Source organism: Stegodyphus dumicola, chromosome 6, assembly GCF_044657685.1.
Source record: "Stegodyphus dumicola isolate Sdum_Otavi_A_Nest chromosome 6, ASM4465768v1".
Classification (NCBI taxonomy): Eukaryota; Metazoa; Arthropoda; class Arachnida; order Araneae; family Eresidae; genus Stegodyphus; species Stegodyphus dumicola.
The window spans coordinates 103,534,128-103,558,510 of NC_140773.1; the positions used below are offsets into that span (position 1 = coordinate 103,534,128).

At 31.7% G+C, this 24,383-nt stretch overlaps 1 protein-coding gene across 5 annotated transcripts in view; it reads left to right on the top strand.

Annotated features, from left to right (window-relative positions):
* fab1 (1-phosphatidylinositol 3-phosphate 5-kinase fab1) overlaps positions 1-24,383 on the top strand; it is a 150,432-nt gene that overhangs the window by 45,109 nt on the left and 80,940 nt on the right. For 4 of the 5 annotated variants that reach the window (XM_035371031.2, XM_085818746.1, XM_085818748.1 and 1 more), the window contains 3 exons: positions 1,110-1,221; positions 2,939-3,050; positions 23,536-23,739. In XM_035371031.2, the coding sequence (XP_035226922.2) occupies positions 1,110-1,221; positions 2,939-3,050; positions 23,536-23,739 (428 nt within the window). The remainder of the gene's footprint in view (positions 1-1,109; positions 1,222-2,938; positions 3,051-23,535; positions 23,740-24,383) is intronic. The other variant, XM_035371032.2, reaches the window with a different exon arrangement.

Sequence of the window (24,383 nt, forward strand, 5' to 3'; positions counted from 1 at the left end):
CCAATTGAAGGATTTTAAAATAAAAGTAGAAAGTTTTAAGTTGCAGTGACTTCTAAACATTTTGACATCCAAAAGTTAAGCACACAATGCAAATTAGCACTTTTTGAAAGTGTAGTTGAATATGAGTGTCTCAAAATTGTTGCAGATAGCAGTATGCAAATATATTGTTGTGGATTTCAAACATATAGTAGTTTGCCAGTCGTTGAACATGCCAGCATTCTGAAGAGTTTGAGGCGACTCATTTAATTGCTGATACAAAGTATTTGTAACTTCATAATTTTTTATGATGTTCATATTTTTATGGCTGCAAGAAGATGAATGGCAGGTAGGGAGTGTTGGTGTTCTATGGGGTACATTGTAGTAGGACGATCTATTAAAGATTCTCTTTCCTTTGGTGTAAATCATTTGGTAATTTCTTGATTGTGAAAACAACTCCAAACAAACTGAACAGTTGTCTGGAAACATGTGCTTGGTTGACCAAGAGTTGCCAACCCTTCTAAAGATCGGTATATTGCTTAGTAGCCAAACAGAATCAAGGAGAGATCACCACAGCTGTTATCTCCATAGTTGTAACATCCCTTGGTAAGATGATATCTGCTAGTACTGTGTGCCAAAGGCTTCACATGAAGAGACTGTATGCCGTATTTGTGTTAATGTCTGATTTGGTCACATACTTTATTAGCGTAAGTTTTTTGTTTATTTTTAGCTTTATGCATTAATTTGTTAATCACCCAAATGTGACATCATCATATAATTTATGAAAATTAAATACTGTTTTCATTATTTTGCATAAAGCTTGTTTTTTTTCCCCATGCATAAACACATTTACTACCTTCATTTACAATTTGGTATTAATAGAACTGTATTTTTCCATTTTGTTGATTTTACTCTCGCATGCATAACTTTTGGAAGCCACTGTTTATGCAGTGAAATTTTTGTGTGAGTTAGAATTTACATATGTTGTTTCTTGAGATATCTATAACGTTAAGTGTCAGAATACCTAAATGTAAACTTATATTTAGTATTTATAAATCATATTAAATGAAAATTTAAATCCTTTCTTCTTTAAATATTTAACTGATACTATGTTTTCCTTTTCTTTAAATCAGATCTGATGCAATAAATATAGGACAAGCTTTTATTGATGCCCAACTCTTTGAATGTATAATGCCTCAGCAATTAAAATTTATTGATGGCAATGTTTTCTATAAACCAGTGGAGGTAAGTGTGTAAATTCAGCTGTACTTTATGAGTTAATTATGGAAGGAATAATTATGTCCATTTATTTTATCATGAGAAGTGTCAGTTAGTTTGGAAACTTAATATTAAATTATAATTGAGTGATTTCATCAGTCTTTTTTCTGCCCAATTCTGTCTTTTTTCGCTTTGAGCCAGATTGTCATTCTCTCCCGTCCCAAGAATTTATTATTCAAATGATACATTCCAAGCATATGAAATGGAAAATATTTATTTTAGGTTACTGCATTGGTACCTTTAAATTTGTAAGTTATGATATTTATTGATTTTTAAATTGCTATTGTATTTGATAAATATGAATGAAAAATTATTTCCACTGACTACTTTTAATGGCATTTACATGAGACCTGAATTGACATTTTCAGTCTTCTTAAGGTATAAGATTCCAATCACATTGTAGCTGGTCTGAGTTTATTGTTCCAGCTGGAATTTGTGAATATGAGATCAAATTGACTCTCTCTTGAAAACTCTCAAAAATTAACATTTTTTTTCCAGTTGAGCAATCCTGCTAAAAACAGTTCATTTATGAGATGTGTCCAAATTTTGTTTAATAAAGTCTTTTAATTATTTTTAGAATAATTATTTAATTCAAGAAATCTAAAGCTTCTGAACTTAGTCACCTTGTAGACGAGCAATATTTCCCTCACATTGATGCCATAATTGCATTTCTGTAGTAAGCACTTCTTTAGGGGTTTATTTAAACCACTGGAAAATTATTGATATAAAAGTAGAACTCTTTGAAAATTTCTTATAATGAATAGTGTTCAATAAGCACTGGAGCCAAAAATAATTAAATAGGATGTCAAGTGAATACAAAACTTAAGTAAAAACTTCAAAGTTGTTAATATTAAGAAACTTCTGATCACAAGATGCTCAATCATTAGGAGTATTATCTTAATAGAAGAACACAAGTGCAGTGTATTAAAACCATTTTTCTTGCAAAGCTGGCTAAAATTTTGTTTTCAAGATATAGCTATTCGTTTCAGCCATGCAATTATGTTATCTGATTGGTTGATTCATCACCTTTTTTGATTTGCTTTCCTTCAACATTGGATTTTCTTCGAGTTGTCATATCCACAAGTACACATTTTTTTCCCATCCTGATGCCATTATTACATTTTTCAATTATTTGATGATAAATTTCAGTTAGTTTAATTCCATTACAAGTGGGAAAAACAGAAAATCACACTATAATACAAATCTAGAAACTCTCATTGCCAGTTGTATCATCAGCTCATCTTAAAAAATGGTCATATCTTTTAAAACAATTCCTGGCAATTCTTCTGTTTGCTTCTGTTTGTGATGGAAAAAAAAGTGAGAAAACATTATGACTTGAATGTATTTCATATTTCAATAGCAAAAGCCATAATATGTGCAATATGTTTTTAATTTAACAGAAAATTAAAATATTAGTTAGATTTCAATATTTGTAGATGTTCTTAGCTTCCTTGATGTTTTGATGTATCTTTGAACACAAAGATAAAGTTTTTGTCATCAGATTTAATTGTGATTATATAATTTTTTTCTTCCTCATGTTAATTACTCTTGCAATTAAGCTAAATAAATAAACTTGTAATGAAGAGAATGGGCTGCTGTGTATGCAATAAATCAGCTTTTCTAGTAGCTCTTCTTTATGTTTGCATTAATGTTTGTTACTAATTTTATATTGCAATTTTTATAGCTGCCACAGTTTGAGGCACCTATACAAACAGATAATGTGAATGAAATTCAAGAAAGCATGGAACCTTTATGGGTAAAAGAAATACAACCATCTGATAATTACATAGTTAAAGGTATGTCATATGTCATTAAACTTGTACTGATTCAATCTTACTGTGTCTTGCCAAGTTATATTATGCAGAGTCATTAAAAAAAGGCAGGCCTGATTTTAAATCGCTGTAATGTGCTTTTTTATAAATCAGTCATCGTATTTTTTACACAAAAATAATTAGAAATTTTGACTGTAGAAACAGGTCAGATGAGATAATCTTGACGAAAACCTTGATCAGTAGTAATGGCACTGTCGTCCTTAGTCACCCAGTTTGTACGATGATAGCAACTGAAAAAAAAAAGACATAGCCTTTGTTGTACGATATGTGGAATTTAGATGATAGTAATTAGGAATTTAAAGCTTTAAATGTGTATAACAAAGTTTTTAGTTTATTTTATGTGAAACAACTATCCATTGCAAAATGCATCATTTAATGCTTTTGCTTTAATCATTTTAGTCTTATGCAGCATATGTGTATAAACACAATATTATTTTGATATTTGCAGGAACACCAACAGAACTTGTGTTGAAATTTATTAGCTATATGTTAAAAATTTTGAACTTTTATGTTTGTTTTTAAAACAAGTCTCCTACTTCTACACATTTCCATTCCTAACAAAGAAGAAATGAGGAGAACTCGTATATTCAATAGCAAAAGCCATAACATATATAATATTTTGAAATTTAATGGAAGATGCTTCAAATGCTTTTTCTAATAAATGATTTAAAATCAACTCTGCCCTCCCAATGACTTTGTATGTTAACCTATATTGGTTTAATGACTTTAACAAAATGTATGCTTCTGTTTGTGAATGTATGTTGTTTCATTTTATCTGTCTGTATTAAAAAAAAAATGTGTTTTCAATATCATAAAAATTCAGAGTAAGATATACTTTTCATTCAGTATTGACATATGCTGTGTTCAGATATTTTTTAAAGAAATGGATGTGTGAAGTATATACATATATATTTATGCGTTTACACATGCGCAGAAAGTTTGTAGCTTTGAGGTCCGAATTGTAGATCATTCCGGATTATAGACGCCTGGATTAAAGACTTTTGACTGTGTATGTATATATACAGTATAGATTCCTCCCTTACAAAGTCTAGGAATTGAAAATATAATACTCAATAAAAACAAACAATTATACTGTCATCGTTGTTTATCTCTTAACTAAGATATCTGCATGTGATTTTCAAACATCTGCTGTCTGGGGAGGAGTCACATCAAGGCATTTGATACAGTACAAATTCCATAATCCGGACTCGTCGGGACTTCGGCGATTCCGGATTAGGGGTTTTTCCGAATTATAGATCACCAATTTAAATCTGGTAAGATGGCATGCAGAAATTATACAATTAAAAATATGAAACCGTAATTTATAAAATAAAGAGCAATTATGATTTGTGTATCAAATTTTACAAAAAAAGCTTAATATTTATTTGTGTACTTTATTAAACATTTCTATCAATGTAAGTTGTTTAAGTAGGTTTTTTTTTTTTTTTTTTTTTTGTGCTAATACTTTTTTTTTAATTCTATAAACAGACATAATTTCTTGTTCATTTACAAAGTTCCACTGTTCAAGTCCTGTAATTGCTGTGTCGAGAATACCAACTAACTCGTCAATAGAAATTTTTTCGTTTTCAGTTATCTCTCTGTAACTTTCTTCACTATCGGAAGCTTGAGGGTAAGCGCTTTACGTGCATGCGTAGCAGATGCGCACATTAAACGCGCATGCGTAAGTTTGTGGCTTTAAGGTCCGGATTATAGATCATTCCGGATAATGGATGTCCGGATTACGGACTTTGTACTGTATCTGTGTTTTGCAAAGCATTTGAAGTTATTAACCAAATACTTTTGGACCAAATACATTTGGATTTTATAGCAAGTTTTAGTCATTTGTGCTAAGTACTCCAGAGTCAAATATATATTACGAAGAAATAACATTCTAAAAGTTTTGTTTGTGAGAAATATCAAAACTTTGAGAAAATACTTGTGAATATTTTAGGGTTTTTTTATTTTAATTAACCATTTATTATGATTTAGACCTTTACTGTCACTTCTCCTTTCCATGTCCATGCCAGAATGTATATTATCTTGCTTGAATGTAAAAATTGAGTTTTCTTAATTGTAATACAATGTGTTCTGCCTCTCAAGGCAATGTTACTAGTTGCTGCTGGCTCAGAGTATCAGGACTTGTATTTCTCTTGATTTGCTTTGGAAACATGAATGGTCCTGAATAGGAACAGGGAGCTTACTCAAGCTATGTTCAGGAAGGTGTGAAATAGACAACACAAGCAGGAAGGGTATACGAAACCCTTTATTTTCTTATCTTTACAGGTATTTCCGAAACTTCGGAATACAGAGACCAACCACTTGTGGTCTGAACGTAAGAATATAAAAGCTACTAACTAAAACTCTAACTAAAAACTAACTTTGAATTAGTATACAAATGCCTAGCACTAAGATTGGCCTTTATTTAAAAAAGGTACGTATGTAGTACGCCGAGCTGCTAAAACTATGATACGTCTGCAATTATCAAGAGAGCTAAACCTCTGGCCTTAAAGGCAACCAGCAACAGAGTGAAAACTCGTAAAACTACAGTGGCAAGCGGCTTGCTTCTTATAACTCCTTCCTCTCTTTCTCTTGGCAAAAAGCCACAACTTAAGCACTTGGCGTTAGCAAGACAATTTGCATAAACAAGTTAAAGCATTTAATTCTGGCCGGAAGTAGAAAAATAAGAAGTGATAGTACAGTTTTAAAGTAAAACAACGTTAGTAAAACTTAGGATCCTTACAAGAGAAGCTTTTGTACATCTTCAGCCTTGCATTATAATTGCTGATATTTAATTATCCATGCTGGTTAGGTTGTAAATCAACTTCGTGTTAAATTGATTTGTGTAACTTTCAACTACTAGCTTACTTGAATTTAAATTTTACATTTGACCATTACTTTAAGTAACTAAGTCACTGTTATAATAGTTTTGCTCTGTGTTTTGTATAAATTTCTTCTAAAATGGTACTTCTAAAGAACAGGATTAAAAGCAGTTGTATTCTGAATTAGCTGGTTTGATAGCAGTCGCATTTTATAAATGCAAGATCATCGTTCAACAAAAATGAGCCAGCTTCAAGCATAATTCTTAGGGTGTCAATTTCTGAAGAAATTAGCTGTTCTCATAACTTAGCTGAACAAAATGCCTCCATGGGCAAAGGTAATATACTAAACTATAATAATTGCTGACAATAAGTGTACTGAGGAGTGGATTTTTGATATCTCAGATTCATCCAAATAAACTGGCACAATATGTATATTAGAAAGGCAGTAATCTAACAGAATCTGGCATCTGGATATCTAGTGTGAAGCATGGTGGGAGGTATATGAATGCTGAAATAATTTTTTTTTTAAATTGTTGTTTATATTTTATCTCTATAATTTTACCTGTATAAGACTAGCTTATGACATGTCTACATTAAGTTTGTGAAGGATTGTTGTTAATTTTCAAACTCATTTCTTATTTTTTCATCTAAATGTCATGTGTTTGCTTTTAATTTTTCTTTGTATCTCACTGCTGCCATACTTACAGTGGCTCACAGAATGATTGGACACTTTTAATTTTTGTATTCTTTAACATAAAAACTAAAATAAAAAGAAAGGCTTTTATTTGGACTTTACGAAAATTCAGCATTTTTGAAAAGATTAAAATTAAATTTAAAAAATCAATATCGTTTGTTTAATGAGGAAAAATATTCTCACAAAAATAATCAAACACTTTTAGTAACAGCCAAAAATGACAAAATCTTACATTGTTTTTGCTTCTTAATATCTTGTGAGATTATCATTAATCTTTTGTGCATTGACTTCACAAGTTATTTTTGTCGTCGTTATTTTGGACTTAATGTATGTTACTCCTCTTGAATCACTGCTTTTAATTGCTGCCCCAAAGATATGCTGTGTTTTTGAATTTTCAATGCTGGTTTTTACCAAATATGTTCAATAGAATTAAAACCTGGGGATTAGGGTGGTGCCTTAATTACTTCTGAACACTTATATAACAGTCACGCTCTAACAATGTGCACAGTGTGCTTTGAATCATTGTCCTGGTAGAATTTTAAACTGTTTTGTATATTAAGTTTTTGTGATGAAGATGTCAAATTTCACTTCAAGATGTCAAGGTACTTATACTGATCTATAATACCATCTATAAACTCTATATTACCAACACCGGAATGTGCCATAGATCCCATACTGTAACTCCTCCTCCTGTGTGTATAGCACTTGGTGTTAAGTTTTGCTTTCGGAATTCTTCTTTGGGATTTCTTCACACCAGCACTCATCCATTTGAGCCAAAGATGTTAAATTTGCTTTCATCAGCAAACAACACATTTTTCCAGTACTCAAGTGTGTTTTGTTTCATGAATTTTCATAACAATTTTAAGAGCACTCATTGTTGGATTCTTTTTAATACTGCTTAGGATAAAGCATTTCATTCCATCAGATAACTTAGTCTTACAGGTCTTCTTTTGTTTGAATACAAAACGTTCTTATCTGAAAAAAATATGTTTCTTATAACGCTTAATAGTATCAAAAACTGTAGAATTACTTAAATTATGTAAATAGGCCATTTTTCGAATAAGTTTCCATTTCTTTTGATGCAGATCAAAAATTAATCTGCAGGTTTTTAGTGTTGTTTCCTTTCGTGGTCAAAAAATAATTTAAAAAAATTTTTCTTTTAAATCTCAAAGGCTTAAGATCTTAAATAACATCCAAAGAGGCATTTTTTAACATTTTGTGCATTACCTTTATTTATTAAATATTATGTTCTTTGCACTTAAACCATAAAATTCAGTTCAAGAGCAATATCGCAAAATAATTTTATAATGAGCAAATCTTCAGAATTTCTGATACATGGTTTCACGTGCTGGAGATGAAAACTTTTTTTCTGTACTATGGTGCTATTGCTCGCTTTGAAATCCTTCAATTTGTTAATCAAAAATACAAAATATGAAATCGATAATAAAACAAATTTCAAATTTGGTCTTCCAGATGCCCATATTCGCAGGGGGATTACATTTTTCAAAATTTGATTGCTCTAGGTACTGTTGTTTTAACACAGTGCATAAAACATACATACATTTATGCAGATTCTTCATTATTTAACTTCTTTAAATATAATACAGAAGGATAATATTTGATGGCAACAATTTGAAAAGGGAAAAAACACTTGCAGCGAATCAAGGTAAAATGCCAAAACAAAATTAATAGTCCTTCAGAGCAAATTGGCCCTTTGGAGTAATAACGAATATTTTTGAAAAGAAATTTTGAATTATAAAAGCAAATAATTTTTAGATTTTTGCATAGCTTCTTTATCCAAACCAATTCCAAAAAATTTTGTTTTTTGTTAATTTCAATTGATTTTAATTATAAATTATGAAAATGTCCAATTAATTTAGTGGCATTCTCCCCCCCCCCATTTCAGCCTAAAACATAATTTTTCAAATTTAGTATTTAATTTTTTTTCAAATTTATTTTATATGAAGAGAGAGCTAAGAAAATATGTATTCAAATGCAAAAAATTACTTAATTTTTTTATTTCAAAGATTTGTTCCTATTACTTAAAAAATTTTTAAATTGTAGTGGCCGATCATTTTTGTGAGATACTGTATATTGCCTTTTTATTGTGAGATATTGGTTACTCACTGCCTGTTGTCATCATATCATTTCCCAGCATGAAATACCTACAGTTCAATCGAAGATCCTCTTTATCCTTTAATATTGTGCTTTCTCTTTTTGTTCAATGTTAGCAGGACTAATTGAAAATAAAGCCATCTGAGGGGAATATAGAAAATGGCTTAAGCAGAAGAAGAAACTAGGAAATTATCTGATATTTTTAATGAATTTTTAAATCATGAAACATTTGTGGAAGCTGAATATCTAAACATACTAGTGTTTTTAAACTAATTTCGAGAAGTAGCAAATATTCAAATATTGGTAATGAGAATGCATCATTGCAAGAACAACTTAAAAAAGGATCTGATATACAATTTGATGAAACCTTGATATCCACTGATGAAATTTTTCAGGCATACGGTAGGCAGAAAACCAGAATAAGTTACAAATCAAAATATAACACTTTCATTAGCTTGAAGAGCTGGAAAATATTTATTAGATCTATTTACATGATTGTTTCAAATATGCATTAAAATCCAAGGTTATCTTGAAATATTAGGGTTGAAACAGTGGCAAACTGATTGATCCAAGAGATCAAAATAAGCATTGTTTTCTGCAAGCTTGTGTATGACAATTCTAGAAAGCCATGAACAAGCAGGACACTAGTGGTTAGTTTGAGGAATATTGATTCTGTTATAATCACAAATTATTTTCAGGAGGTAACTGAATATAGGAAATACATGAAAAAATTGATAGTGAAAGAAGGCACTGTAGAAAAGTTTTAAAGAGATTAATAAAAAAATTCTTCAATATTTTGCTATAACTAACTCAGTTGTAAGCAGAATCTATGACAAGGTATCTAAAGAAGACAATGAAAATTTTCTTTAAGTTGTCCAATTACTCTGGCAATTTGACCTTGTACTGTGAGAGCATATCTGGAAAATCATGACAGGACAAATGAAACACACTCAGTATGTGAGGAAGCATATTCACAATGTAATTCTCATTTCATTAGGAGCAAAAGTTAAAGATGAAATCGAAAGCAGAGCAGTTACGGCAGAATATTATATAATCATTCTTGCCTGCACACCAGATGTGAGCTCTAAGAAACAAATGTCTGTGACAGTGAGATATGTTGAAATAAGCAAAAATGCATTCAGACATGTTAAGACATGGAGTTTCTGAAAGCCAAGGATTGACAGCATTGTTGTTAGGTTCTTTTTTAACCAGAATAATGTTTGGCTTGATAACTATAGTGTTCAGGGTTATAATAATAGTGCAAGTATGAAAGATAAATTTATAGGCAACTAGTGGAAGATTTTTAATTTGAGTAGTGGAACATTGTGCATTCCATTTAGGTGCCATTTTTTAAATTTGGTATTCAGTGATGCTACTAAATCTGTCCATACAGTATCCCTGTTTGGAATCCTCCAATATATCTGTAGTATTTTCTGTGGAGCAATTAATAGGTGAGAAGTTTTCTGTTCTCAGGCTGAAGATCTAACTGATAAACTAGTTTCCATTTTAGGAGTACTTAGATTCCAAACAGATGATGCTCACAGATGATTTATGTTTTGAGTGATCTTTCAAAACATAAATTTTAAGATGGCATTGCAAAAAGTGAAGCTGTTAACCTAGCAAATGAAATATCCGATTGTAAGTTCTATACTTCTGTAGCCATTTTGGTATGATATTCTTTTTTGAATCTGTCATATAAGCAATTCTCACCAGTCACCTAAATGTGAATGCTTAGAGTCAATCTAACTTTTCAAGATATGGAAATGTTCTTGACTAATTATAGGGATATTGGATCTAAAGCTTTGTGGCTGACACTTGGAAATCAGCTGAAACATTAGCTATTAAACTTTGTGTTCAAAAGAAACCATGCATGTAAAAACAAGTATTTGTACTATTTTGACCAAGCTCATGTAGATCTAGAAAAAAGATTTAATAAAATTTTAATCCACATATAGACCAGATACTTTCTTCAGTGAAGCAGAGATTTGAGCAATTTGGTATGGAATGTAAATTATGAGCTTGGAAAACAGCCCACTTGCAAAAATCTACAGCAGGCTTTAATACAAAGAACAACAGAGGATACATGTCTGACATATTCCTTTTTTTAATCATTCAAAAACAGTAACTGCAGCAGAGAGTTTTCCTTGGGTGATGTTAATAAAAATTATTTGAAGTGATGTTTAAGTGAAAAAAAAAGTGAATTCTGTTGTATTTTTATCAATTGTAAATAATTCTGCTCGAGAAATCCAGTCTGATGGCATCATCAAAGACTTCACCTTATGTAAGAAAGGCCCATAAATTTCATTTATGGTATGCTGATACTGAAAAGCTTCTGTTTTCAGTTAACTAAATTAATGTGTTTTGACTTTAAATGTTAATATACTTAAAATATGTGCAAGGCATCCGCTGCTTTGTTTGCCTAGGGTGCTGAAAATGCTGGTGTCGACCCTGAACAGAAACCAGTTAAACATTGCATTGGTCTTCTGGCCTATTTTGTTGGCATTTTTGTGAAAGTATGTCTATTACTTCTTTGTAAAATATGGAATTTAGTATTTTTCCTTCAAATATATATTCTTTATGAATTATTTCTTGCTAGTGCAAGAAAATCAAAGAAAGGTTCTAGTTTGTGGGACCAGTGTCTATTTTTTCATACCAAGCAGATAACTGATATTTTATCTCTGGTTTGTAAGCAGTGTAATAGTTTCTTTCATTAGTCATAGTTCGTTTAAAAAAATTGGGATTACTATTTGCCATTCAATCTAATTAGTATTTTCTGAAATTAAAGTTTCCTTGTACACTGCAGTCAATGCATAGGGTGCTGAAACAAAACAAAATTTTCATTTTTTCTTGACCTGTCATAGCAGTTTTTTATGCAGAACCTTGCTAAATTCATTAGCTACTGTTTAAAGTAATAGATAATTTGAAGGGGTTTTCCACGCCTTTTTAATACTAATATCTATTATAAACTTTAAAGCATGACTTTTATGATATGGATCATCATCTGCATACCTTATAGTGTTTTCTCTGGAGCAGTTAATAAATGGATGTTTTCTGTTCTCGGTTTGAAGGCCTAATTGTTAAACCACTTTCTTCTTAAGCATTGAATGTATCAAGGAACTGGCCATTTTCAAAAATAATATATTGCAATTAAAATTTTTTGTATTGCAGAACTGTCTTGCTGTTTGTTTTTCAATCTGAATTCATAATATCAGTTACTGGCAGCTTTAGATCAGCCAAATGCTCCATCAAAACATTTATCCATTAGCAGATGATATATTAATGAAAGCAAGCTGAGATGTGTTATCACTAATTATTTGGCAGCATCACTTCAATTTGTTGAAAAATACACTACTAAAATTTTACAGATATTTTCTGCATAAAAGGAATTATAACAGTTCCGAATATATCGCATGAAGTAAAATGCTTTAACTGTGTCACAAATAGTTTGGTAAAATAAAGTAACAGAAGTTTTGAACCTTTGCTCATATACAAATTCTACTGTGCATTTCAGTGTCTAATGGAACTCTTGATTCCATTAGACACTGAATGGAAGTGATGTTTAGAAAATGAAACCACTTTAATAGCACGAAAACTCCCTTTTTAGCTTTGATGACTGCAGCTACATAACAAAACATTTATTTGTTTTATGAGGTATCAATATGCATGCATACAATTCTGGAGGTATGTCCAGAATTCATATTAAAAGTATTTAATTCTTTCCCATATAGTGGTAGTAAAGCATTTTGAATAGATTATTCATCCATTGTTACAAATTTAAGGTGCCAATATCTATTGAGCATGACCATTCATGCTACTGAAGAGTCTGATTGTTGATATAATCTTATTTTCTGAAATATGGAGACATATGACAAGAAATATGCATATGCTGAGTGAAGGAAACCATACAGCTGGTATCTGTTAAATTTGTCTCCTCCAAGCTTACTTCGGTTATTTAATGTACCTATATATATTTTTAAAAAAAAACTTAAACATTTTTTAGCCATAAATATCGTATTTATTGCCAGGATTAGTATCAGAACCTGTGTGGTTACAATTGGTCATACACACGAAAAAAAAAAAAAAGCATTGGCTTTGTTTTGTACTCATTTGGCATACTTTCATCAAAAGCACACTGCCATTTATTTAACGTGACACAAATGGAATCTTCTCTCTTTTTCTTAATTAGAATGTTTCTAGTCGGTCAGTATTCCAGTATTCAGTTTTGATGTTTTCAGACCAAAAGCAGTGCCACATGAAGGATCATAGCAATATTATATAAGTAAGCGTGTGGCTTTAGACACATCAAATATATTGATATGCTAATATATGTGATGGATATAACTTGGATAATTCCATCTCATTTTGTGATATATACATTTCAGTCCAAAAATTTTAGGAATAAATTTTTTATTGCAATTCTATAAGTATCGTTTCTGAAAGAAAGCTCTGTTTGAAGCTTGTCTCAAATGTGTAAATTGGGTTTTCAAGGAAGGAACTAAAGTTTTCATTTAATAACCCAATTAAGTTAATATTGTCTTATCATTTGTATTCCTTTATGTCAGCTTATCCAGGAGATGCAAATTTTATTATAGGATATTAATGGTTTAACATTAGTGTTGAAAATATAGAGAGAGGATTTCTTAATGCTTGTGATAAAATATTACACCTTGAATCTATCCAACAGGTGGTAAGTTGCTAGTAATATCTTGGTAACTCTTAAAATTTTAGGTTTTGGCAAGCATGCTGGTTGTGCATTTGGCTAACTTCAGATGCTTCATGTGGAAGTGATTTTATTTTGAATTTCTCTTTTAAGTAGCTCCTGTGAATTTTTTTAGTTTCTTTAACTTACAAAGTTGTGATATTCAGTAAGTATTTTATTATGAAGCTTTGATTTGTTATTTTCTTATCTTAGTAGAAAAGCAGCAGTTAGAAACATGCCTGTAATCTTTAGCTTTGGGAATGACAAGTTTGAATTAAATCAGTAAATTCCTGTAAAAATAATTCTCGACAAAATAATAATCCTGGTTTTCTAGGTTCTGCATATAGGAATAAGCATACTGCCTCTGAAGAAAAAAGGAGGGACAGTTCTATATCGCCTGTTCTTTTGGGCCGATTGACAAAATTCACATTGTGTTTTTCATGTCTCAAAAGCACGACTTAGGATATGTATTAGATTTATACATAGCATTGTCCTAACATAGGTATTTTGACACAAAATCGGACTTTTTCTGAAATAACATACCACTTTTTTTCCATATTTCAATTCTATGTCTCAAATTATGCATAAATATTAAATTTTGAAACATTTGGTGTGAAATTTACGGAGAAATTAAAAAATATGTTGGTATATTGTTTTCAGAATGCGCCAAGAATAATTCACTTGGCGAGCTTTTTAATGTATGACAACCTATTTTTCTTTCCCTTCCATTGTGCAGGAGCGGGTCGGGGGGGAGTCACATCATTCTTACCTTTTTACATTGTGCATGAACAGAAGAAAATTCACATCGTTCCTACTTTCAAATAATTTTAACAAAGTACCTAAAGTCTTACTATTGCTGTCAACAAATATTTCAAATTTCAAAACGCACCAATATATAAATTCATGTATATTTTCGTAAATTTTGAATAAAACACTCAATTTTTTGCAGGTGCGCTTAGAAATACATCTGTTTTAAGATGGTGGTAAAAATTTTGTAGATTATAATTCAAAATTTTTTCAAAAAATTTATAAAAATTATTTAAAAATACAAATTTTAAAAATAAATCATAAAAAATGGGTGAATGTTATTTGGAATGAACCTAAGTTTCAAAGTGTGAAAGGAAGAATTAAACAAGTTTAATAAAAAAGAGATATTAATAAATATATACCTAAATCAATTAACATTAAAGACCTAGTGTTTTAAAAACTACTTGTGCAATTTTTACAAAACTTGGCAGTTTGGCGTAATTTGAGTCGTAGAATTGAAATATGCAAAGAAATTCATATGTCATTTCAGAAAAAGTCCGATTTTGTATTAAAATACCTATATTAGAACAATGCTATATACAAATTTAATATATATGAAAAACGCAATTTGAATTTCGTCAATTGGTCCATGAGAATGGGAGTTATAGAACTGTCCCTCCCCTCCCCCTTGTGCAGTGTACATGTTGATAACCAGACTGTTTTGCTCTTCTGTGAAGGTAATCACCTTATAGAACAGGCAGGGTCAAACTGTGGCTGAGTTACATGCAACTATTTGATCCCTTAGCTGCAGCTCATGTATGAAATGCAAACCTTTTGACTTCTTAAATTTTAGTTTCTTACAAACAGTTATATACAGTCAAAAGTCGGTAATCCGGACTCGTCGGGACTTCGGCGATTCCAGATTATAGATCATCAGTTTAAATCTCGTAAGATGGCATGCAGAAATTCTAAAATTAAAAACATGAAACCGTAATTTATGAAATAAAGAACAGTTATGATCTAAAGGGTATCAAAATTTACAAAAAAAAAGCTTAATATTTATTTGCTTACTTCATTAAACATTTCTTTCAATGTAAGTTGTTTAAGTTGCTTCGTTTTATGTGATAATACTTTCTCTTTAATTCTATAAACAGACATAATTTCTTGTTCAGTTACAAAGTTCCGCTGTTCAAGTCCCGTAATTGCTGTGCCGCTGTGCCGAGAATACTGACTAACTTGTCAATTGAAATTTTTTCGTTTTCACTAACCTCTCTGTCACCTTCTTCATGTCTTTATCCAATTTTTGCAGCAATTCCACTTTTTGTTTGATAGACATCGAAACATACTTTCGTTTTGTAGATCCTTTGGGAGCTCCAGCATCGGAAATTCTATTTGACATAATCGAAAGTTCAAGTTTACTTTTATAAAATTGCTCTTACAGTCTGCAAAAAATAATAAGCCGGATCCAATTCGAAGATTAAGGACAAACGCAATCATCAACATTAACTGAAATAGATAATTAGATAATTTTAGCTTATACCGTTCGTTATACATAAAACGCGCATGCGAAAACATATTCTGCGTTTGCGCACACGCATATGTGCAGTCGTAAAGGTCTTATGCGCACATGTAAATGCCTATGCGCATGCGCAGAAAGTTTTTAGCTTTGAGGTCCGAATTAACGACTTTTGACTGTATATATTTTTTATATAAAATATATTTTGAAACAGAAATTGTGTAAAAACACACTTCTTCAATAATACTGGGAAACAATTTATAGCACAACTTATGTTGAGTTCAATTTTTAAGCTGTTTTAGAGTTAAATAGGCATGCTGATTTCAAAACTGTGCTTAGTTTTCTCTACATCTTATATAAATGTAACCACTCTCTGCAGCATCAAGTGGGGATCATAGGAAGTACTACTGCTTTCCTATGGGCTGCCATAAACCTTCCAATGGGTGCCAATTGAATGATGCCGTAAGAGAGTAGTGGCAGGTGCATACTTATTTAAATTAGTTCAGTTATTGCCTGAGATACTGTAGTGTGTCACTCTGAGTAATGAAGTGCATTCCGATGTGAAGTCAGAGTTCTTGTTACTTTGTAACATTGTAACTTTGTAACTTTGTGTTACAAAGTTACAATGTAACTTTGTAATTAACATTGTAACTTTGTATACAATGTTAGCAGTATTAAGTTTTTATTTATACATAAACTAAAACCTTTCCTTATATCTGCCTCTGCTAGTTTGCATCATAAGTGCTTAAACTGCCCCATTTCATTTTGTTATATATGTAGCAGTAAGCCTATTTTAAAGTGAAAATTGGTGATCAAAATAAATCATGGCCCCCACAAAGCGTGCAAGCTTGTGGATGAAAGGAATATTTCTAAATATCGTTTATGTACCTATAATGTGGCAAGAGCCTAAAGATCACTCAGGTTATTGTTACTTTTATACAGCAAAAACATCAGGATACAAGAAGATAAACAAATGTAAAACAGAGCATCCTAGTTTGCCATCAGCTATACACTCAGTGCTTCACTCAGCTGAACCCAATAAAGAAGATTTTGCAAATGAAGATGATTCCATTCATAAGGGATTTGATCAGCATGAGTTGAATGATTTGGCATGAGATTTGGGGCTATCCAGAAAAGCTTCAGAGCTGTTAGCATCAAGACTGCACAAGAAAAACTTCCTTAGGAAAGGAGCTCAGGTATACTGTTTTTAATCAAGAGAAAATACATTTCTACAATACTGCCGAAGTGATGATGGATTTGTGTACATGGTTTAATGAAAGAGTTGGAAATTTCAGCCTATAACACAACTCGGTGGCAGTTGTTCATTAATAGCTCAAAGCAGAGCTTAAAGTGTGTCCTCCTCCACAATGGAAATTTATTTGGTGCAATCCCGGGAGGTCATTCAGTTTGTTTACGTGAAGAAAATGAAGACTTGATAGTCATTGATTTGTTGCAATATCACATGCACCAATAGATCATCTGTGTTGACCTTAAAATAGTCTACTTCCTTTCTTGGCGAGCAAAGCAGTTATACCAAGTATCCCCTTTTTGGGGGGGAAGATATGAGGGCAGCAGAACAGCTTCTAACAAGAAGCATTGGGTACAGCTAACCTGAAACATTGTTATCTAAACATTCCGCATCAGCTACTTGTCAGCAGAAAGAATATTATATTTCCACCTGTGCATATAAAACTGGGTCCCATGAAGCAATTTGTTGAAGCTTTGCCAATTGAAGGAGATTGTTTCAAGTATCTCATATTGGCATTTACTAGTATGTCATTTGAAAGATAATGTCTGATGGACCACCAATTCGGCAGCTCCTTAAAGATGAATATTTCAACAGAATAGTGACAGAACTTCAAAAGAATACTTGGTTGACGTTCAAAAACATTGTTGAAGACTTTCTTGGAAATACATGAGCACAGAATTATAGCAAAATTTTCCAACTACTTTTGGAGAGCTGAGTTGCAACATGAGCTTCGAACTGCATTTTTTATGTAGCTATCTTGATAACTTCTCAAAAAAATCTTGGTGCAATCAGTGATGAGCAGGGTGAGCTATTCTGTTTAGATTTAGAGATCATCAAGGCACAATACCAAGGTAGATGGAATGTGCATATGATGGCTGATTATTGTTGGGATGTCCACAGATTAAGCACTCCAGAAAAAAATAAAAGTTTTTACTTTAATATGTATGTTTACTGTTCGGTAAGAAAACTTTTACAAAATTTAACTTGCGGTAATTACATATAGCCTTTCTATGAATAAAACTAATTTTTGTGAATATTATGTTTAAGTTTTCCTTTATATGCATATTTTATATCACTTTTGAGACAAGGAAAGTGTATCCTGCAGCTTGTGATAGACAGAAACTGAGGTTATTTTCGGATTCAGAGGCCAAAGTTTAGTTAAAAAGAAGTTGTAAAGGTAAACTCGATATATTTCTTTCTTTCTAGCCAGCCACATTGTCACAATTGTTTTATGTATTGACATTTTTTGTCTGTCTGGCTTACAGCTGTCTTACATGCCTGACCTACAATATTTCACAAAAATGAATAACCCATCAGAACTGTTCACGATTTATCATGACAAAATTCAGGCAATGCAGGGTGAAAGCCTTTTATGAATTTTGTCACATAAGCTTTCTTTAAAAGAACAATATCTGATTCCCTACAACCATCTTACCTTGCACACTCCCTTTCAAACACTCATCATTTCTAAGTATCATACTCAAGAGAACTTAAGTATAGGCTTACATTTGCCCTAGATTTTCAAATGCAGATGTATACAACCTGTCTAGTCATCAACAAACATACTCATGTCCATAAATTAAGGATAATGCAAAATCAGGCAAAGGAAGAGTTAGAAGCAAAACAAATTTGACTTATTTGTAAAGCTTATTTATTAAACAAAAGGTAAAGAGCAAAAAAAAAAAAAAAGATGCTATATGTTTGATATTATTAAAAAAATTAGCGATTTTTTTTTCTCCCTGGAGCAAATTACAAAAAAAAAACCTATTTTAAAAAAAAAAAACAATATTACGTGGTTGGTTTGATTCTTAATACATTGTATGTCTCCCAGACAATGCAATACAGTCTGTACAATGCCTAGGCATGCTGAGTATCAAATTATCGATCTGATCTCTGGAAATATTACACCACTCAAAAAGCAATGCTCTCCGAAGTTCCAGTAGACATGTAGGAGGAGGTTGACGGGCTGCAACTCGTCGGACAAGCATGTGCCACACGTGCTCTACTGGATTCAAGTCCGGTGAGAATGCTGGCCAGTCCATACGGGTAATATCCTCCGATTGAAGGCATTCGCTTACGATGTTTGCACGGTGAGGACAGGCGTTGTCATCCATAAACACAAAGTGCACCCATGGCACCCCGAAAGAAACGTACATGTTGTTCCAGAATGATGTCCCGATAGATTTGTCTTGTCATGGTTCCAATTTGAACATGCAGGTCAGTTCTGGAACTCAGAATAATTCCACCCCAAACGAGCACTCCTGTACCACCGTAACAGTGTCATTCAATGATGTTTTCTTGGTGGTAACGGGTACTTGGAGCTCTCCATACGAAAGTCCGGCGAGAATCAGACTGCAAGCTAAACCTGTACTCATCAGAAAACATCACACAAGCCCACTGTTGCGGTGTCCACAAATGCATGCTCTCTACTCCAGGCTAACTGCAGGCGAAAGTGAGTTGCAGTAAGTGGAACGCATCTGACAGGTCTACGAGCATATAGACCAATCTGCCCTAAGCATCTGTACACGGTCTTCCTTGAAATTTTCATACCAGTGGCTGAAGAGAGCTGACGAGACAGGTCTGAGGCTGTGCTCCGCCTGTTTCTTTTGGCAGTAACTGCCAAATACCAGTCGTCATTCGGCGTTGTAACTCTGGGGCGACCTATGCTGTAACGTCTACTCACATTACCATCATCTTGGAATCGTTGCCAAAGCCTGGAGATGACACTCTAGGCAATTCCAAGTTCGTCTGATACTTCCAGTTGGGTACGCCCACATTCCAGACGGCCGATAATTCTACCACGTAAAAAATCATCCAAATGCGTCCTTTGTGTCATAAGTGTTCGGTTATTGCACTGAAATGCTTACAAAGCGCCTGCGAACAATTTTACTTCTTTGTCTGTATTCCTTATATATCACTCTCTTACACTCTTGTCATTGTGACATGCCATCGGTGTAATCTGGTTACTTCCTGAAATTTGCATATGATTCTTGAAGATGTGTGTAGTGATTTTACAGGTGATATATTTATTTTAGAGTTTGATTTCCGCATGACTCCGAATTATCCTTAATTTATGGACATGAGTGTATATAACATTCATTGAACTTCCATATCTTTAACTACGTTAAACATCCTCCTTCTTGGATATATTATACTTGAAAGTTTCTTGGACCCTTAGTTGATTTTTGATAGCCAGAGTGTTATAAGTCTTTAATCCGGACTTGTCGGGACTTCAGCGATTCCGGATTATCGGTTTTTCTGGATTATAGATCATCAATTTAAATCTGGTAAGATGGCATGCAGAAATTATAAAATTAAAAATATGAAACCGTAATTTATGAAATAAAGAGCAATTATGATCTAAAGGGTATAAAAATTAAAAAAAAAAAAGCTTAATATTTATTTGTTTACTTTATTAAACATTTCTTTCAACGCACGCATGCGTAAAGCATACATTACGCATAGTCGAAATTAGAAAATTGCAACCAGAAAACTATTTGATATGTATTCGTGATATTTATAATGACGAGGAATTTGATTTAAATTATATCAAAGACGAAGTACATTGAGATTATATACTACATATAGTAAGGAATTGTAAGCCGAATAAAATAAAAACATCTGCCCTGAAGATAAGGATTGTGCTGACAGATCAACTTCCAGTTCATTGTGCGCCTCAACGTCCCCCCATCCCGCAGAGCAGCGTAAAATTGATAAACAGATTTCGGAATGGTTAGAGAAACAAAACATATGCCTTTATCCATTTTTTGCAGCAATTCCACATTTCATTTGATGGACATCGAAACATGCTCTCGCTTTGTAGATCCTTTGGCAGCTCCAGAATCGGAAATTCTTTTTGGCATAATCGAAAGTTCAAGCTTTCTTTTATAAAATTGCTCTAACAGTCTGCAAAAAATAAGAAGCCGGACCCAATTCGAAGATTAAGGAACAATGCAATCTGCAACATTAACTGAGATAATTTTAGCTTAGCTTATACCGCCCATTATACTTTAAACGCATATGCGCATGCATAAAGGTATTATGCACGTGCATAAATACATTATGCATTTACGCATGCACAGAAAGTTTGTAGCTTTGAGGTCCGCATTATAGATTATTCCGGATTATGGACATCCGGATTAAAGACTTTTCACTGTATACAGAGATTTCATACAGGAAGGTTGCGTGTTTGTAGCAGGTAGGAAGTTTGAATGAATAGTCTTCAAATGTGTATGCGAGGAATTAGGTCTAAAACAATCATTCTTAATGAAGAAAAATTAAGCAGGTAAATCAAATGTTTCTAAATCATATGCTGGAAAAAGTTGGGGGGAGGGGAGTACTTGAATATTTAAACTGAATCTTAACTTTGCAGGGCAAAGAACTTGCGTCCTGGCTTTTGAGCTATATTGGGATATAAATATCACTATTATGAATGCTTTTCTATGCAAAAAAAAAATTAGTCATCATTTCAGAACATATTTATGCAACCTTCAATAAACAGAAATTTTTAACTACTGTGAAATCAGATATTAATTGCCTGACTGCTGCAAGAATGTTTTTTTCACCAGTAAAGGCATATTGAAATCTGTGCAAAAAACGCCCTTGGATGGCCATTATTTTCTAAAGGATTAGCACTTCCCCTGCCAAGAAATTGCTTGTAATGCTGAGAGGGCATTTTATGAAATACTTAAGGCTGAAGGTATCCAATTGCTGCTGACCAACTAATCGTCATAATGACCATGACACCCAGATCAGTATAGTGACTAGCAACACTGGTTGCCATACTCATAGGCCTGGGTACAAAACTCTTTGCAAAGGCATGGATGTTTGTGTGTGTAAAGTGTCTGTGTGGTATGGGAGCATTTAAAATAGTGGCAAGATGAAAGTTCTTTCGAGTAGTATATTTAATGATATGAATCTTCATAGTGTTTATGCCTTTCTGACTCATATTCCTTATACAGAGATCCTGTGTATTAGCAGAAACATGGGTATATTTCCAACTTAAAGTTTACAGGCACACTTATTTTTCATAGTGGGTTCCCTCACTTATCTTTTAATTTTTTTCTGTCAGTAATGTTGAAAAGATTTTTAGTGACATGGTTTATGTTGGATGTCTTGGTTATGAATAATATTTTCTTTTTTAGTTATGTGCTAATGAAAATGTAATAAGTATTTTAAGCGAGTCATTATCATCATTTGCACATTTATTATGGTTTGCAATTAACTTACTTACCAGCCAGAATTCTTGTAGTTTATTCTCCAAACCATTAAACCATTACATTAAAAAAATTATATTTATTATTTTCTAAATATTATGATATATTTGTGTCTTGCATTTATTATTTATCTTCGTTTAGATTCAGAGTCCTAGTTTAACCCACTGTAGTAGCAACCAATGTATTGAATGATAAACTGTATTTTGTATTGAATATAAATTTATAGCTCAGTAGTTGTTTTGCTTTAAATATGTTGATGGCATTCATTATGAGCATCTTTCCTTACTTTTACTTACTCAAGTTTATATAAATAGCTTAACACAGATGGGACAGTTTTTCCCCTTCCAGCAGAATAAAGTAAATATATATATATATATATTTACTTTACAATACTATATATATATATATATATATATATATATATAGTATTGAATGACAATAAATTATTTTTGAAAGCCATGACATCTGTATTATTTTTCCAAAAAGTTCTGAGATAGTTCTTATCAGTGCACCAGGAATATTTGCACCCCTCTTAGTACTTAATGAGATTATGCAGTTTGAACAACAGTTTCATTGCTGTTTGTAAATATCAATAATATACTTATTTGTATACCTTAAATATCTTTCCATAAAAATAAATTAAACAAAATTGCAATTATCTTAGCAAAGCCACCATCATTATGATATACAGAAATCTTATATTTAATACGCTTCTAATCTAGCTTGAACTTTTTACAAGAAATATGAAAGATACAGTATTTGTATTTATAATTAATTACTTCAATGATTTATGTGATTGAATCATGAAGTTTAATATTGCTTGATATCAATAATTAACATATAGAATAATTTTTAGTTTATTTAATATGTGAGAGGGACTGCTCTTTTAAAATTAGCATAGCTACTCAAACCAATGTGTTTTACTATAATGAACTGTGGGGACATTTTTTTTTAAATACGTGTATTGCATTGTATTTTTTAAACATTTAAATATTTTTCAATCTTTCTTAGAATTAAAATTGCATTTTTAAGAGCTCAAATTCAATTAATAAATTTTAAAATTGGGTTTATAAAAACACTTTTTTATCAAGTGTCATGTTTGTAATTTACCATAAGGATGCTTTGTAACTGAACTATCATTGATAACTTTGTTACATTTTTAAATAGTGGATATATGCATGGTGGGGATGATTTAAAAAGTTTGATACAGGTTTAAATAAAATCACAAGTAATTATTAATTATAAACCACTGGTTCATGGCAAGATAATATGCACTTACATTTAAAGTGAATTTTGCTTTGCATATGCATTTCCATTATATACCTGTTTACTGACTTTTGCAGTGTAATTTTAAAACATGGAAGTAATAATTTTGTCTTCTGAATTGTCTCCAGATAATAACAAAGATACTCCTGGGATACCTATATCCCCAGGTACTCCAAGATTTAGTGGAACTTGGTCTAGACTCTCTTCTTCCAGCTCAATGTTTTATTTAGATCTTGATGTGAAAGAGTCGAGAGTAAGTGTGTTTAAAGCACAGCATGATATGGACAGCACGCCATCGTCACAAGATTCAGGAAACCTAACCCAACTAACTGGTGCGGCCCTGTTAATATTTAAGACTTTGAATAAATATGCATGAGTGTTTTATTACTTTGTTTTTAAATTAAGAAACTGGTTATATCCTGAAATTATTTTTAATTTTTGTATTTTCACTTCTTATAGCAAAGAGAGTATCCACTTAATTCTTTTTTTAATTTGAAATAATTTAGCTATTTTTAAGAGGAAGAGGAATTTTTTATTTCACAAAATTTATATTCCTTAGAGTAGTTATGAAATCAATTAATGGGTTTAATTATACGTTTTGTAACATTTTTAGTAAGAGAAAGTTATTTATTGATTTGTGCAGCAGAAATAATGTTAGAAATGAAAGTGTAGAGTATGCAATGTATACTTTTAGATTAAATTCATATAACATATGTGATATTATTTTTTTTATTTCTGGCTAATATATTTTTGCTGGTTGCCCCTTATTCATTATATATGTTGTTCAGTATTTCATGTACAAATTTATTATTTCATATTTGATTAGCTAAAATGTAACATTGCTTACAGTATATACTATATTATCAAATGTACATTCTCATGTGTTAAATAATGAGTGCTATTTGACTCTGTTTGTTGTTTATTTTCATAAATATAAAAGTTTTTTTTTTTTTTTTTTTTTTTTTTTTTTTTTTTT